This window comes from Herpailurus yagouaroundi, unplaced genomic scaffold (assembly GCF_014898765.1).
Source record: "Herpailurus yagouaroundi ecotype Mexico unplaced genomic scaffold, PumYag 218, whole genome shotgun sequence".
NCBI lineage: Eukaryota > Metazoa > Chordata > Mammalia > Carnivora > Felidae > Herpailurus > Herpailurus yagouaroundi.
In genome coordinates, this window is record NW_024412449.1 from 5,649,948 (window position 1) to 5,667,117 (window position 17,170).

Consider the following 17,170-nt stretch of genomic DNA (forward strand, 5'->3'; position numbering starts at 1 on the left):
TGAGGTTGGAATTAGGGTGTATTCCTTAGCTGCTCACCTGGCTTCTGGATCTCTCTGCATTATGCAGAGAGTATGGGAGGAGTACGCATGAAAGTGTTAGAGGGAAGGCAGGGGAGTGACCCAGACACCTGGGTTTTGCTTCTGCTTTGTGGGGTGTGGGTATAGTTAGTTCAGTGCCCTGGATATGGCTTCCTCCTTTGTATCCCCCACAACAGTGCTGTCTGAATTTCTAGACTTGACCAGGGAGGCTAGAGGGAAGTACAAGAGAGAATATCTCTCTCAGATTCTGGTTGATTTATCCCCTTCTCCTTCCCGGGAGACAGGCCCAAGAATTTGGACCCCCCCAGAGGCTTCACCAGGGCCTTTGTTGCTGAACTCTGAATGTCAGTTTCACTTTTTGCCTGGGATTGACCAGTGCCTAGGACTTCCCAGGAGCCTTCTCTCTGTTCTTGGCCCAGCCTGTGCTCTATGAGGTTAAGGTCGTTTCTGGTTCTCTTTGGATTAACGAACTCTTATGTTGCCTTGCTTGCACAGTGACAGACAAAGCTTTGTTTTGGGTGTGTGATAATGGGGCCGGCGGGGGGCAGGGAGCACCCACGTTAAATCTCCACCTTGGGGACCAGTTGATTGGATTGGAGTTTCTGGTCTGTTAGAGGTTGAGTATCAGTTGGCCCAGAAACTAACATGTCTTCTCTGTGAGCAGTGGACTTGAATGAGGGGCCTCAGGGAATTTGCTGGCCTCCTGCCCACACCAGGCATGATGCCTGGGGACCTGTGGTGGGATATTCCAAAACAGGCTGAGGTTTATCCTACTAATTTGCAATAGAGGGGTTCAAAAATAAAGTTACTGTCTTTTTGCTTTCTGGGGCTGTTAATTCTCGCCTGTCCAATTTGACATCTGCCCCTGAAGATGCTGCTATTCTACAAAGCCTTATAATCATTTGCATTTTGAGCCTGACACTTAAAAATGCACCCAAGGAAGCAGCTTGTTAGGGAGTTATGTGGAGTGGCCTCGGCGCCTGACCAGGGAGCCTGGACTGCATTCCTGCAGAGGTTCCCACTCCCATCAGCTAGTTGGGGCTGAGGGAGAGTTTCCAGGAACTTGAACGGGATGGGAGCTGGGGACAGAGCCAGTTAGCCTGACTGCAAAGCGTTTTGAACCTCTGTTCTTTCTGCCTTCTTCTCTTATTTGTCCCCAGGCAGGAAGGTAGTAAGGAACATAGGGCACCTAACAGCATTGAGGCTGCAACCCAGAGTGTGTTGTGGGGGATTTGGGCCTTTATCCTGGCCCTCTCTCCACCTTGGGAAGGAGGGGAAGAAGCTGAGAACCAGGAGAAACAGCTGGTTCAAACCGGGAGAGGTTTTGACAGGGAAGCTGTAGACTGGGCCCTAATCAGGGTGTGGTCAGGAAGCTTAGGATTGTGTTGGGAGAAATTCTCAGTGCCTATGCATATTCACACACATTTCGTCCCTAACTGGTTCTTCAAGTGTGTGTGTGTGTGTGTGTGTGTGTGTGTGTGTGTAGTGAGTGCTGTTTGGTACCTGTGGTTAATGACCAAAGTTGCTGTGGGGAGAAATGGGGGCAGGGCTGGGTGGGTGGGGTGGGTTTCTTCCTTTGAGAGGATCAGTGTGATAAGTATGGTCTCTGACAAGCCCCTTTAAAACAGTGCAAAGCAGAAATTCTTGGCGATGCCCTTGTTCCATATCTCATCAGCAAAGCTGGGAAGGGCTGAGACCTCTGGCTTCCCCAGCTGGGCTTGATGTGATGGGGCTGCTCAGGTCCAGGCTTCTGGGGAAGAGGGCCTACCTCTTTTCCCACTCCTAGGGCATTGTGGTGCGGACCACCCTTGAGGAAGCTGTGTGAGTGGGAATGCAGGTAAAAGTCTGGTGTCTACCAGGCTTCCTGTCTCCCACCCATGCCCCTGCTAAATCTTTTCCATACTCACTCAGCTGTAGCTTCTCCAGCCTTGCTGTTGTCTTGTTTCCCCAGAGGGAGTTCAGAGCCCTTTTCCCCAACCCTCCTCCTCTCCCAATTCTGAGCCATTGCTTCTGGGTTAATTTTCTCTTGGCAGGTTCAGGTGTGGTTCTACTCAGGGCCTGCTTGGTCTCTGCATATTCCCATCCCCTGGGCACCCTTAGTCCCTGGAAAAAATGACTGGGGGTATGTCTCCTGAGACAGTTCCAAAACAGTGGCCAGAAACAGTCTTGGAAGTCAAGAGTAGCAGGTGAACTAGGGCTGTGAAGGCCCAGCTAAGGGTGGGGAGGCAGGGCTTGGGCCAGCAGTCATTTCCTGGAGAAGGGATTAGTGGCCTGCTTATATCAGAGAGGATTTTAAGCATTGCTGAAGAAGAAAGAAGCTGGTGTTAAGGCTGGAAAGACAGGAGGGGCATTGAGGCTTTCCTGAAATTTTGTTTCCAGAGGCAATACTAGTATTGAGACCCTGGTGTTCCCAACTATTTTCTTGTCACTGATGTGTATCAACATTGTACTTCTGTTACTTCCCTGGACCTCAGTCCCTTATATCTATTTCTGAGAGCTTTGGATTTTATATCAGTTTTCAAGGCTCTGATTCTTGGGGAAGAAAGAAGGAAGGTGAGAGGGAGAAGAAAGGAATGAGGGAAGGATGGAGGAAAGAGGGTTTGTGTTGGGAGTCATATCATGGCACTCAGAATCTATTAGGAAGTTTAGAAACATCTGTCTAAAGCAGTCGTTCTTAATGGGGCAGGGGAGTAATTTCAACCATCCACCCATCCTTCCTTCCTTCCTTCCTTCCTTCCTTCCTTCCTTCCTTCCCTCCCTCCCTCCCTCCCTCCCTCCCTCCCTCCCTCCCTCCTTCGTTCCATACATTCATCCATCCATTCACCCATCCGTGCATTTATCCATCTGCTCAGGGGACATTTGAGAGTGTCTGGAGACATTTCTAGTTATTACAACAGAGGTGGTGCTACTGTCATCTAGTGGATTGAGGCCAGGGTTGCTGCTGAACATCCTACAAATGCACAGGAAAGGCTACCACCACAAGAATTTCCCAGCCCCAAATGTCAGTAGTTTGGAGAAACTCTGATCTAAAGGACTTGAGAGACAAGGTCATCCTGTTGGTTTGAGGGATGATGATAAGGACTTTGGCTGGTCATCCAGGTCAAGGCAGTTTGGATTTGATGAGCTTGGAATAAATGTTCATCCTGCCCCCATCTGAGCAGTGATGCTCTGGTCCTGTTTCCCACTATCAGGAAGATTGTGTCCTGGCATTCTTGATTCCTTGATCCACCCACCTCATCAATACAGAATATATTTTGGAGGGAGACCAAGAAGTGCTGAGTCTCTCCTGACTCCTCTCTAAGTGCCTAGAGTAGGGTAGGCTGGATGCCAGGTTTGATACTTGGCTTCTTGAGGCAGGGTTGCTGGGCCAGCTCTGCTTAGTCAGGACTCTGGAATGGAGACAAGTCATATTCATAGCATGACTGTGTTACAGGAAAACTCCGCTCAATTGCTGGGGACTCTGCGTGGTGCTCGGAATCACTTCATCCAGTCCCAAATCCTTTCTTGACCCATTCTTGACTCAAGTTCAAGAGATTCGCGTTGCTCCCATGGCACCCTTCCTTCACATCTCTTCCCTCCCCCTACCTCTGTTGAATGCATTTCCTAAATTCATTGTGGTTTTTCATGATAATAATAAATAGATCCCCCAGTCTGGGGGATTTGAGGGGGGTAACTGTAGATTCCCCCAGTTTGGGGGAAACTGAGAATTCTGTAAGCATATAGGGATTAGTTTTTCTTTTGTGTTCCATCCTAGGAAAGCTTACACTGTCAGTGGCCCTGTTTCTAATCATATGGCTCTTTATTCTGCCTGCTCCCTGAGAAGTGGTATTTGAACTCCTCCCGGGTGTGAGGCACATCCAGGCATCTGCAGGGCTCAGCAGTCACTAGGCTCCATTCTGGTGCTGACCATGGAAAAGAGGAGTGAGGCCTGTTCTCTTCATGTATGCTACCCCCAGCACAGCCTAATGCTGGTCACTGGTGCCTAGGTCCCACGTCCCAGACAGGGGCATTGATGTGGCAGGGAGGATATGGAAAGACAAGGAAAAGAGGAGCAGAGGGCTGTATTCACTCACAGTGCCCACAGATCCGTTGCAGGCTTGAGCCAGGACTGACCTGGCTCATGATGTTATTGGAGTGTAGCAACGTCCAGGTATGGTTGTAGGGAAAGAGGTAGGCAGGTATGGCTATGGGTAGGAGTTGCTTTTATGGGCAGGGACTGTGCTGTCAACTTCCCGAGGTTTGCTCGTAGTGACAGTACAGTGCCTACTGCCAGGGTTTTAAGAATTGGTCCTGAAAAGCAAAAACTCCCCACCCTCACCCCTAGGCCCAGGCTGCTGTCAGGCCTTTCACACCTCCCTATGTCATAGCAGGAGGGCTTATTCCAAAAGGGGAGTGAAGATCAATCTGTTTTTCCAGGTCAGCAGTAGAGGAATTAGAGTGACACTGTAATGAGAGCAGTACGTTGAGCAGATCGTTACCGAAATCTCACTACTTGACTGACAGTGTTCTGGTGTGGGGATTATCTGTGGACCAGATGGTAGACCTGCCCTGAAAGAGCGGTGCATGGTAGAGTGATTGAGAGGGAAGCCTGGGAGCGCCTTGCTCCTTATAGTTCATCAGTGTTCCTCCATGCCCATCCCGCAGAGTGGTCTTCAGGGAGCATTGCTAATGGGACAGCCTGGTGACCTCTGAAAGCCTTTCCTACCTTGAACTGTATATCTCTGGGGCTTTCACGGCAGAGGAACTGGAGCCAAGGAACGACGCCTGGTGTTGGCTTTGTCCTCTGGCTGGGTGCAGGCAGGGGTAGCTGAGCCAGTCTTGTGCAATCTCTGAATTTATAAAGCAGAGGCCAGACAAGGCTGAGCTGAAGTGGGGGTGGGGGTGGGGGGGGTTCGCTTCTGGTTTTGGAGCCGGGATCTGTTTGTAGCCTCCCCACTGCAGACGGGCAGCTGTATGACTCATGGGCTAAAGGGCCAGGCAGAAGCCATTCTCTTTGGTTCACAGGAATTCTACTTGTTTATTTGTGAGTGCATGTGTTTCCTCCTTCCCTTCTCCCCGTCTCTGACTTCTCCCCCTCTGCAGGAGATCTACCCAAGGAGAATCCATACGAGGATGTGGACTTAAAGAGCCGAAGAGCAGGACGAAAATCCCAGCAACTGTCTGAAAACTCCTTGGACTCTTTGCACAGGATGTGGGGTCCTCAGGACAGGAAGTACAACAACCCACCCACTCAGGTAACTGCAGCCCTGACTTGAGCCAGTGCGAGGGCCACAGGAGAGGCCTGTCCCACCAGGGTTTGGGCCCACTTCCACTCACGCTCTTTCCCTCATAGTGCTTGACAAAGGAGGTGACCTCAGGAAAGGCCTCTGCATGCAGGGACTAATGTCATGTCAGAATCCTCACGGGGAAGTGAGGCATGCCCTTGGGGCACCCTGCCCCATGCTCTTCCCTTCACTGCTTGAGCTCTGAGCTGCAACACCAAGGCATGAGCCTCTGCCGCCTCCTGTCTTATCATTGTTCCTGCTCCCCTTCTGTGGGTAACAGAAAGATGGGGGCCCTGGTTGGAGTCCTGATATTCTGCAGCTCTGGCAGAAATGATCTCAGTACTGGCATTTGGGGGCCAGGCATAGGCCCAAGAACCAGATTTGGAGAGCTAGACGCGTGTCTACCAGACCTTGAGCCACTTGTGTTGGAGGAAATAAGAATGAATCTTTAAGGACTGATAGAAGGCAGAAAGAGAAAAAAGATGGAGTCAAAGGAGGCCCTTAGACTCTAGCTCATTCTGACCTTACCTGGGGTGGACAGGAAGCAGGAGAATAGACCTACCCAGGCAATTCGAATTTTCTTTGCAAATGGAGGGACCTGGATATTTTGTAACATTGGCTAGAGAATACAGAAATTTCTTCTGGTTTTGGAACGATGTAATCATTTTTATACAAGAGTCACCTTTCTAATGTGCTGTATTCAAACAGGCTTCCACTGAACTTATGTTGCCAGACTGGTTGGGTGGGAAGAGGGCCTTGGGGGATGGGAGGAAGGAGGACTTAACTGAAGAGTGATGAGAGGGAATTCCAGATGCAGACAGTGGGTAGGAGGCAGGCCGAGTTGGCAGGGGTGCTGCCTTTCTAGCAGTGAGCTGGGTCTGCGAAGAGTAAGGTGCCCTGTTGGGAGGAGTGTTGGTCTAGATGGAGAGAGTAGATCAGGGCCAGGGAGGGGCAGCTGGGTGAAGGCAACTGGCTATGAGGCCCACCTTGCCAGGCTTTGATAGATAGTGAGAGCCCAGAGCCCTTCTGTTTTTCTTGGAAGAAGTAAGCAGGACCAGGCTGTCATGTGGATTATGGCCCCTGCTAAAGAAGCCTTTTAGGGCTGGATTGGGGGCTCGGGGTTGGTGGGAGGTTGGGGTGGGGGGAGACTAGCTCCATCAGCCAGGCTGAATAATGAGCAAAGTCTAAGCCTTGCCCCGAAGCTCACAAGGAGCCCCCAGAATTCCTGCTTGGCCTTATCTTTTCACTCAGATGAGAGCCCAGTTTTCTTAGCCTCTGCTTTCTTTTTTTCTGGCAGAGGTGGTTCAGCTTCCTTTGTAGAAGCATGTATCTAATCTAGCCCTGACCTGCTGATTAGCAGCTGAGGTCTTAAAAGAGGAAACCCAGGCAGAGGGAAATTCCAGGATGGGATTCGGGGGAGCCAGGGATGCCAGCCAAGGCATGTGGTGAACCCCTCTCCCATGTCTTCTCTCCCATGCCAGCTGTCCCTGAAACCCAACAGCCAGTCCCTGCGCAGTGGGAACTGGTCAGAAAGGAAGAGCCACCGGCTGCCACGATTACCCAAAAGGCACAGCCATGACGACATGCTGCTGCTAGCTCAGCTGAGCCTGCCGTCTTCACCCTCTAGCCTTAATGAGGACAGCCTCAGCACCACAAGTGAGCTGCTGTCCAGCCGAAGGGCCCGCCGCATTCCCAAGGTAGCCTCCCCAGAGGAGTCAACCGGGGCTGGGCAGGTGGGTGGGCAGGTGGGCAGCTCTTCCCTCCCTCCCTCCCTCCCTTCCTCCCTACCGCCCGTCCGTCAATCCGTCCTTCCTTCCGTCCGTCCTTCCCTCCCTCCCTCCCTCCCTCCCTCCCTAATCTGGGGCTACTTCCTCAATTCTCCTTGAATAAATTCTGGGTCCTCACACTGGCCCTTTCTCTTTCATCTGGTTAATTCTCTCTCTTATTACCAAAGATGCATTAATGAGTAATGAATGAGTGCACAGATATTAGGGCAAGGACAGGCTAGCCTCTCCCCCAGGGAGCACTCTATGCCATTGAATGAATGGAAACCAGTCCTTTAGGAGACTCCCCATTAGTGAGTGTGGGGTGTGCATTTGGAGATCTCTGCACACATTAAACACTTCCAGGCTTTGAAGGACCTAGGACTCAAATATGAGTCTTCCTTTCTCTGACTCTCAGAATTGAGAGTTTTCAGCAATGATTTGCACACACAGGCAGTCAGACCCAAATCCCCAGCCCAAAGTTGCAGGATTTAGCCAAATGGTATTTTTAGCTTGCAAACAATGCTTGGGTATATTGGGAATTTAGCTCCTTCCTGTCGGGGCCCCAGGTTGTAGCCTAGAGGGAAAGGCTCGAATCTTTGTTCCTGTTATTATGTCTGAGGAGCTCTTTGTCTCCTTTGGTTCAGTGACTCTGGGGACCCAGAAGCTCCCATCCTGTCTAGTTTGATCACAGTTCCTTCCTCTAGGGAGCTAAGTTTAACATCGTTGCACATTGGGGCAGGAGACCAGTTAGGGGATGAGGTAAAGAGCAACCAGACAGTCTGCACTCAGGGTCAGTGCAGCAGGGAGACCAGGACCGGGCCCAGTGTCAGGAGGGCAGAAAGCTTGCACCTGAGGGAATGAATGGGCTACTAATCAGCCTTCTTGGAAGTAGGGGCAACTGGTTACCTCACCAGGGTTACCTCACCCTCCCTGCTTTTCTCACCCAGCTTGTCCAAAGAATTAACTCCATCTACAACGCCAAGAGGGGAAAGAAGAGGTTAAAAAAGCTGTCTATGTCCAGCATTGAGACAGCATCACTGAGAGGTAGGCCTTGATATCTGAGCTGGTTCAGGTATCTGGGGCCCTTGGACGTTAGGAATGGGGAGAGGCACGGACTTGCCTCAATTTACCCTTCTTTGGGCTGATCACAGGATTCTGCTGCCTTCTAGGAGGGTAGAGTCCTGCCAAGAAGTAGCACACAGAAGGGGAGGGCCAAAGAGGGAAGGAAGCCATGGGATGGGTTAGTTCAGGCTTTGGGCTGCACGGCCCTGATTAGGGAGGTGGGTGTGGGAATCTGCTTCTGGCAAAAGGAAAGGCCGGGCTTATAGAGCTCTGTGGTCTGTTTCCCATTTCAAATCTTCGCGTCCTGGAGGCAAGCCCTGTGTTCCAGACCTATAGGCCTCTCTTCTGGTTCAGCCTCCAGCTCAGGCCTTCAGCAGCTTTCCCCAGATCAGGACTGGGTGGAGAGGGGTTTGTATAGCAGTTAGCACCTTCAGTTTGAACTCAGGGGACCCTGGGCCCATAGAAGCCCAGACTAGGTATGATCCATCCCTTGTGAGGATAGCTGGGAGGGGGGCATGGAGAACATTGGCTGTGGGGCGGTGGCTCAGCAAGCGTGCACTCCTGCTGTTACTTTTCCAGATGAGAATAGTGAGAGCGAGAGCGACTCTGACGACAGGTTCAAAGGTGAGGTGTGGCTCCCCAAGAACACGGAACCCCTTCCCAGCCCTCTCTGTAGGGACTCGCCCCCCTCCCTCTACACATATAGTTCCAACGTCCCCATTTGGCCTGCTTTGGAGAGGCAACAGGCAGGCAGGATAGCAGCCAACAGAGCAAGGAACTATAGGGGAGCCTCTCCTACTGCGTGCAAGGCAGCCCTGCCAAGTTGAACTCAGACAGCCCCCTTCACCTGGACTTCCACAAGGTGTCGTCCCCGAGAGTTAGGTGCTAGATTTGCCTGGTAAATGCTGCAAATCTGGAGGTTTAGAGGTGGGTTTAGAAGATTGCAAGTACCTCTTCTGGCTTAAGAAACGTGCCACGGTCTGAGGAAAACTGGTCCTCTGGAGGCCCCAAAGCCACTCACCCCCCATATCCATAGAGAGGAGGCCTGCCACCTCCCTGAAAAGGTTTTGGGAACTTCCTGTTCCGGAAGCCTTGGACAAATGTCTGTTCTTTCTCTACTGGGAAACCTGCCTAGACTTTCCTGGATGGTTATAGTATGTGGAACCTAGCTCCTTCCTTCCCTTCTCTACTGGTTCCCCCAGGCATGTGGGCAAGTGGACTTTGGGTCAGGAAACTGGGACAAAGGGTCCAGGTCCAAGGACTCTTGAGAGGGGTCCAGGATGAAGCCTCCATGGAGGTCCACGTTTTCTCATGTTGACACTAGGCAGAGGTAGGTAGGCGCAGTGATACACGCCTGGGTTTGCTGGGCTCAAGCAGTCTTGCCAGCCCCAGCCCAGCCTCCAGAGGCTCCAGTAGTAGCTCCCTGAGGCAGGGTAGGGCCTTTGCACAGGCGTAGATACATTGCTCCTGCCACTTCTCCCCCAAAACCTGCCTGGACAGGGCATCAGACCAGGCTCCCGCACTTAGAGGTGGTCCACAGAGGCAGAGCCTGAGAGGGAGGCTGATGTGGAATCTGTGAGGGTCCAGCCTGCCTGTCCCCTGACCTGTGACCTGCCCCCAGCCCACACACAGCGCCTAGTCCACATCCAGTCGATGCTGAAGCGTGCGCCCAGCTATCGGACCCTGGAGCTGGAACTGCTCGAGTGGCAAGAGCGGGAGCTTTTTGAGTACTTTGTGGTGGTGTCCCTCAAGAAGAAGCCATCTCGAAACACCTACCTCCCTGAGGTCTCCTACCAGTTTCCCAAGGTGAGGCCATCTCTCCCTCCTCCCATCCCCTCCTTTAGCACCTTCTGTCTTCCTGGCCCATCTGTGCAGCAAGAAAGATCCTGGTCCTGCTGCAGTCACTCGCCTCACTGCGACAGCCCTGAGCATAGATCCTGCTAGCCAGCAGGGAACAGAGGGCTTCAGGGGGTGTGGGTTTGGGTCAGTGCTTGTTCAGAGCATGAGGGTGGAGAGAACACCTCCCAGTATGCTTAGAATGAAATCCAAATTTTTTATAAGGTTGGCAAAGGGCCTGAGGAAGGGCCCCCAGGTACTTCTACTATTTTATTTCTTTTTTTTTTAAACCATTTTATTGAGACCTAATTCACATACTGTATAATTCAGCCAGTTAAAGTATACAGTTCAATGACTTTTAGTATATTCAGAGTTGTACAATTAGAACATTTTTATCGCCTCAGAAAGAAACCCTGTACCAATGAGTTGTCCCTCCCCATCCCCTACCTACCTTCCCTCTTACCACACCTTCTCTGCCCATCACCAGCCAGCCAACCTGGCCTCCTTTCTCTCTGCCTCTGCCTGGAATGTTCTTTCTTCAGCTCTGCACATGGCTGCCAGCTCTTTTTCATTCCTCATTCTCTGCCCATATAGTACCTCTTCCAGGAGATCTTTCCAAATACCTAAGATATCCCTTCCCCTGCCTGGTTCTGTCTGTCATATCTCCCTATTTATTTCCTTTGCAGCACCCTCTGAAATTTTGTTGTTGAGTATCTCACCCTCCTGACTAGAATGTGCAGGGACAGGGACCTTGCCCATGTTGTTTTCCATCGGTAGCCCCAGAGCATGACACAGGGCCAGGTGCCACAGAAAAGCGCTCATTTGGCACATATTGAATGAACAAATGATGACTCAGCCCACACCCAGACCTCGTTGTAAGAATCGGGAATGGGAACAGGATTGCTGAGAAGCAGAAGCATGCCAGTTGGTAGGATGCCATCTAGAGCTCTCAGGGGAGGAGACGCTTCTCAGCCACCCCCCACCACCTCCAGGATCCACATCTTCTCTTGTCTATCTCTCCCTATATTTCTCTCCCCATAGCTGGACCGACCCACCAAGCAGATGCGGGAGGCAGAGGAGAGGCTCAAGGCCATTCCCCAGTTTTGTTTCCCTGATGCCAAGGACTGGCTTCCTGTGTCAGAGTATAGCAGGTGAGGCCTGGCCTGGTCTGGCTGGAGGCAGGAGGGGGCAGAATCTCCTTTACCTCCATAGCAGGGGCAACTGCATGGGGCACACCCAAGTCCCAGCCTGCTCTTTTACAGCAACCTAGCCCTTCACCCCTCCTTGGGAGGGCATTCCCTCTTCTTGGGTGCTATTTCCTGGGTCCTCTGATGCTTCCCTGATGCCAGACCCCTCCCTATTCCAGTGAGACTTTCTCTTTCATGCTGACTGGGGAAGATGGCAGCAGACGCTTTGGCTACTGCAGGCGCTTACTGGTGAGTAGGGCCATTCAGTCCTTGTGGGGCTGGGCCACATGTGTGTATAAGTGTGTGTGCATGCATCTTCTTCAACTCTAGCTTGTATGAGAGCCTACATTCTGCTTCCTCGTATGCTCCATGATGCCACCACAGAGCACACATGCACACACACACACACACACACACGGTCTCACACACTCACAAGGAGGAGGCACTCCTGGGATGGTAGGACTCAGAATGACCCCTTTGATCAGGCCCCAAGATCTAAGATAATCTGCAATAAGAGGAGAGAGTGAATCACCTTCTACTGGGCTGTCATATGTTTTTAACTTTCCTACACTTTTTCTTCTCATTCATTTCCCTCGGGCTTCTGGGCTCTGATTGCTGATGCTAGATTGAAGGATCATATCACTTCAGCAGTATGTGTGTGCATCAGACAGGGGTGGAGGACAACCTTCCTCATGCCCATACTGGCCAGCCTGATGTGAGGAAGAATCCTGTCTGTGGTCTGATAGTGTTGGAGGCTGAGGAGGGACAGAGCAGTACCTTCCCTGGGATTCTGGGAGAGATGCCTTGAACACAGGAGAAAGGGAAAGTTTTGAAAATATAAGCCATGTTATATAGAGAGAAGCCCTTCCCCAAGCCCCTTCTTGTAGTTCTGAGAAATAGACTGAGGTAAGGTAAAGAGAGTCCTGTTACACTCCTCCCTGAAGTTCACTAGGGATGTTGTTGGTTTGGGGTGTCAGCAGTGTTTAAGGGTCCCCATGCCTTAGTGGGACAAGGACTCACTAGATTCCAGTCCAGGGGCAGGACTCACTAGATGCCAGTCCTAGGCAAAGGTAATGTATAGGAGGGACCCCAAACGATGGATTCTGGGTCATTCATTCATTCATTCCGAAACACGTACCATACTCCTGTTGAGGGTCAGGCAGCATGTTAAAGGCACAAAAAGATGAGTTAGACATGAATCCAACCCAATCCTCAAGGAATTTTATATAGTCTAGTAGAGGAAGTAGAACTTTCAACATAGAAGGGAAGACAAAGGGAATGAATTATTATTTAGGACCTATTATGTTCCAGGCTAGATGCTTTAAGTATGTCATCTTTTTTGATCCTTTTAATAGTCCATGAGGTATTATTATGTCAGTTCTATAGATTAAGAAATGGAATGACTTGCCCAGGGTCACACAGCCAGTGAGAGACAGAGCCAGGATTGACCCTAAGTTCTTGAATACCAAGTCTGATATTCTTGGATCACCCCAAAGGGTAGTCCGGGGGGAAGGGATATTTGAATATTGAATGCCCAGTGAGTAGGGCTAAGGGAATGTGGAGCAGTGTGGATGCCAGGTGGGGAGCCAGGCAGAGTCCAGCATGCCCCAGGTTCACCTGGGCCTGGAGAGGAATGTTCCAAAGGCTGCCTTTGCAGGAATAGTGATGGAGCAGAGCCTCTCCTTTGCAGCGGGCCTGCTGCCCCCAGGGAAGAGCGTGTTTGTCCTGGCGTGCTCAGAGAGGGCCTGGGCTGGGTCCCTGCCAAGGGGGCTGGCACTAGCTCGGCATTCCTGTAGATTGGACACAATGATTCTAACCCAAATCCCACATACTTGATTTAATCACTTGGGGCTTTAGGGGAGGCGGGGGAGAGGGAAAGAGAGAGGAGTGAGTTTCAGGCCTAATATGGACAAAAACAGATTCTGCCTTCTCTTTAGATCTGTGACGTGTGGCCAGCAGGTTTGGAAACTGAAATAGACCCATCTGCATTTGCTTAGCAGCCTGCATGAGGGGCCAGCACCTGCTGCTCTGCTCCCTCCCTACTTGGCCTTGCCAGGCACTCAGGCCTCTGAGCCAGAAGCAGCCACAGAGTCCTGCCAGCCCCTGGCTGGAGAAGTAGACTCCTGTGGACTTATCCTAGCCTGCATTTGGGGTCTCCAGGCCCGGGGAGCTCTTAATGCACATCTCCTCCAGCCAGTCACCTTTTCAGTCTCCTTTTTCCTTCGTTCACCGCTGGTAGCATACCTCTATTGTGTCTTTGTGTCCCTTTCCCTTCTATCCTGTCAGAAGGCAGCATGCTTTAGAGATAAGACAGCAAATCAGAGGCCAAAAGAGACTCCTGGCTCCATGACTTTTAGATGCATGCCCTTGGGCAATGGCTTAATATTTTTGTAACTCAGTTTACTCATCTATAAAATGCAGATGATAGTGCCTGAGTCACAAGGTATTGTCAAGTACCAAGCCCAGGATTCACATATGGTAAATATTCAGTAAATAGTACTTTACTATTTTCAGTTTGCCTTACTAGAATGGGGTGGATCAAGGAAGGAAGGAAAGGGGAATCTAGAATAGGAATGTTTTAGAATGTCCCCTGTGAGCCGCAGAGGACTACACGGCTTGCTCCTAAGAATGTACACAAGTCCCTCTCGTTATCATTGCATCCTCTGGATTCCCAGCCTTAGAGATGTAAATCTATGAGTCACCCTAAAGCTTCTGCCATACTGCTTAATCCTTTGCCAGTCTCTGTCCGTGTCCTCCTGGAAGGAGCTTAGCAGGAGTCTGGCACCTTGGGCTGGAAGACCCAGCAGAGGCTGAAGCCTGCCCCCCAAGAGTGTCAGCCTTTCCAGACCTGGGGCCTAGTTGAGTAGAGGTTTAGTGGGGTCTTAGAGTCTTCCACTAGGAGAGCAGTCCTTAGTCTTCAGTTCCCAAGGAAAAGCAGCCAGATGTGGTCATCATGCATTCTCTGTATCTGTCTCTCTCTCCTCTGCCTCGTCCCGACCCAGCCAAGTGGGAAAGGGCCTCGGCTGCCAGAAGTATACTGTGTCATCAGCCGCCTTGGCTGCTTCGGCTTGTTTTCCAAGGTAAGAGGGCTCCGGCTTACTTCCCTCCCCTTTCCCCCAGCGGACAGCTCCCTTAGGAGTATCAGCAGCCAGCTTAGATGAGAAAACCACCTGTGTGTGTGAGTGAGTGAGCTCGAGAGAAAGAGAATGCAAGAGCAATAGAGCAGGCTCTCTGACTCCTTCCTGTTCTCAAGCCTGACTTCCCAGCTGTCCAGCTGGCATCTCCCCAGCTCCTTGTACCAGCCTGGTCTGCCAGTGTCATAGCTGTCCCTAGGCCATGGGAAGAGCCAGAGTCCTTGGGGAAGCAAAGTGCCCAGGGACCCAACTCCCAAGTGGTGTTTCCTTTGCCCAGCTCCTGGGTGTGAGGCAAGGATGAGTTAATGAGCAGAGCAGTCATTGAGTGCAAGGGAAGCAGGAAGGGTAGAGTGTAAATCTGCTGGTGAGACAGTCCTCCTGTCCCCCAGCTTTTGGCCCCAGCTGGTCAGATGCCAGGCCACCCTCTTCTCTGCCCAGGAGGTAGGGAAAGGGCAGTGCCCTAATACCCTTCCTTTTTGGACTGCTGGTGGTGGGCACAGGTCCTCGATGAGGTGGAGCGCCGGCGTGGGATCTCTGCCGCCTTGGTCTATCCCTTCATGAGAAGTCTCATGGAGTCGCCCTTCCCTGCCCCGGGGAAGACCATCAAAGTGAAGACATTTCTTCCAGGTGCTGGCAATGAGGTAGGGATTTCTGCTGCCTCTTCTTTCACACGATGGATGGGGGCTGGAGCAAGGCCTGCTGAGCCAATGCTGCAGTCCCCAGGAGGGGCAGAGCATGGCCCCTTCCTTGCTCTCCATGTGTGTGCACCTAATCAGTAGGGACTGGAGAAGTGAATGACAGAACTGTAATTGGGGCCCAACTCCCTGCAGCTGCAAGGGGGCCTTCCCTGACCTGCTTGGACTCCACTGCATTCCACCTGCCCTCCTTTAATTCATTCATCAGGGATTTCCTGGTAATGTTCTCTCACAGTCCGGGATCGCGCCACACCTGGGAGCAGTCATGAAGTTGACGTGGGACACAGCTCTGAGCTTGTGGGGTTTGTAATCTAGTGGGAGAGACCAATAGTAAATACATACACACGCGTTTAAATAGACAGTTTCTAAAGTGTTAAGTGCCAAGTGCAAGCACAGGAGTGAGAGTGTGTAACAGGGGATCTGCTTTAGGTTTGGGGGGCTAGGGAAGGCCTCCTCTGAAGAAGCGACTAAGGTGAGTAGAGTCAGCTAAATGAAGTGGAGGAGGGAGACTGAAAGAGAAGGGTGTGGATGGGAGGTTATTCCAGGTAGAGAGGGAACGGCGCGGGCAAAGGCTTATGTTGGGAAAGTGATAAGGAACTGAAAACAGGTCGAGATGGTCTAAAGGGTGGTGAGCAGGGTGTGATAGGAAGCAAGGGCCACGTCACAGTGTGCCTGCTAGGCCAAGGTGAGGATTTTGGATGTCATCTAAAGCAGGGTTATAAGATCTGAGATGTTCTTTTAAAAGCTCACTCTGGCTGCTATGGAGATAATGGATGGGAGTGAAAACAGGGAGACCAGCTAAGCTCCTGTATAGCATTACAGGCAAGAGATGATAGTAGCTAGGATTAAGGTGTGGTAGAAAAATGAGGAGAAGTAGGTGGAGTTGAGATGTGTTTTAGAGTTAGGACCAGTTTGAGTGGAAATAAATGTTAGGGAGATTTTAAGGCTAACTCCCAGCTTTCTCGCTTGAGTGACAGGGTAGATGATGGAGTGCTGCCTGTAGGGGGAGCAGGCTCTGAAGAGGAAGAGGAGGAAGTGGATCTTGTACGTGTTGTTTAAGATACCTGTGAGGCACCCGAGAGAAGATCCTCCTCAGACCTGGGGAACTCCAACATTTAGGGGTCCTGCAGCGGAAGAGTAGCCACACTCAGGAGTGAGAAGACAGGAAGAATAGCAGGCCGTGGCTTGGAAGCCAAGAAGGGGGCATCTCCAGAAGGAAGGGGTGATCAGGTGAGGTCAGGGTGAGGAATGGCAAGATGCCATGAGGAATGGCAATGACAGGAGTGGATTTCAGTGGAGCCGGGGCCAGGGACCCAGACGCCTGAGTGGAGTGAGTAGAGAAGTGAATTGGAGTGAGAAAGTGGGAATAGACTGCGTGGACATCTCTTCAAGACGCTTGGTGATGAAGAGAACTAGGGAAGGGGACAGTCAGTGGTTGAAAGGGGGCTCCAGATGGTTGTCTTGAGGCTGGTGGGAATGGCCCAGCTGAGGCAGAGGTGAAAGAAGCAGGGAGGGAGAGGACCCTCTGTCGCCCAGGAGGTGGCAGGGCTGTGGGATCCGGGGAAGGACTGACTTTCATTAGGAGAAATAGGCACTTCCTTGTGGGTTGGCAGGAAGGGCCATGGCTCATAGATTTTGGATTTCTGGCGGCTTCAGTTTTCTCAAAATGGAAAAGAAGGCCATTTGAGAGTGAGAGGCGGGTGCTGGGTTCTAGCAGAGGGAAGAAGAAATGGCTTAGTTGCTGCAGAGTGGGAGAGGGTCTGACTGTAGAAACACAGGGTACTGCCGGTGGCGCAAATGCCATTTCAGGGCTTTCTCTTGGCCTCCTTTCAACCACCCTCGTTTGGAGGGACTTTAGGCTTCTTGAGGGGTCTGGCGCAAGATGGCCAGCCTTGCCCTGATGAGAGATCCCAGCAGCCTGTCTGGAGCCCTTCAGGATGACCCCACCCTCACCAGCCTCATTTCTCAGCACTCTGACTTGAATTGCTTACTGTCGCTGAACCCTGCTTCCTTTTGCCTTGAACACTCTTCCCTTCGCTCATTAGACGGCCCAAGTGAAGTATCTTGTGCTCTGAGCCACTGCCCTGACCCCTTCCTGTCTCAGCTGGGGTCTCGCCCTTCCTCTGGGCCCTCTGGACCCCCGTACAGATGTGAAGCGTAGCTTCCTCCGTTCTGACACCAATCTCA

The 17,170-nt window shown here is 51.6% G+C and overlaps 1 protein-coding gene across 8 annotated transcripts in view; it reads left to right on the forward strand.

Annotated features, from left to right (window-relative positions):
- DENND2B (DENN domain containing 2B) overlaps positions 1-17,170 on the forward strand; it is a 178,129-nt gene that overhangs the window by 150,847 nt on the left and 10,112 nt on the right. For 7 of the 8 annotated variants that reach the window (XM_040456938.1, XM_040456934.1, XM_040456937.1 and 4 more), the window contains 9 exons: positions 5,122-5,273; positions 6,785-7,000; positions 8,017-8,113; positions 8,711-8,755; positions 9,753-9,937; positions 11,009-11,118; positions 11,334-11,403; positions 14,157-14,234; positions 14,789-14,929. In XM_040456938.1, coding sequence (XP_040312872.1) covers positions 5,122-5,273; positions 6,785-7,000; positions 8,017-8,113; positions 8,711-8,755; positions 9,753-9,937; positions 11,009-11,118; positions 11,334-11,403; positions 14,157-14,234; positions 14,789-14,929 — 1,094 coding nt within the window. The remainder of the gene's footprint in view (positions 1-5,121; positions 5,274-6,784; positions 7,001-8,016; positions 8,114-8,710; positions 8,756-9,752; positions 9,938-11,008; positions 11,119-11,333; positions 11,404-14,156; positions 14,235-14,788; positions 14,930-17,170) is intronic. The other variant, XM_040456940.1, reaches the window with a different exon arrangement.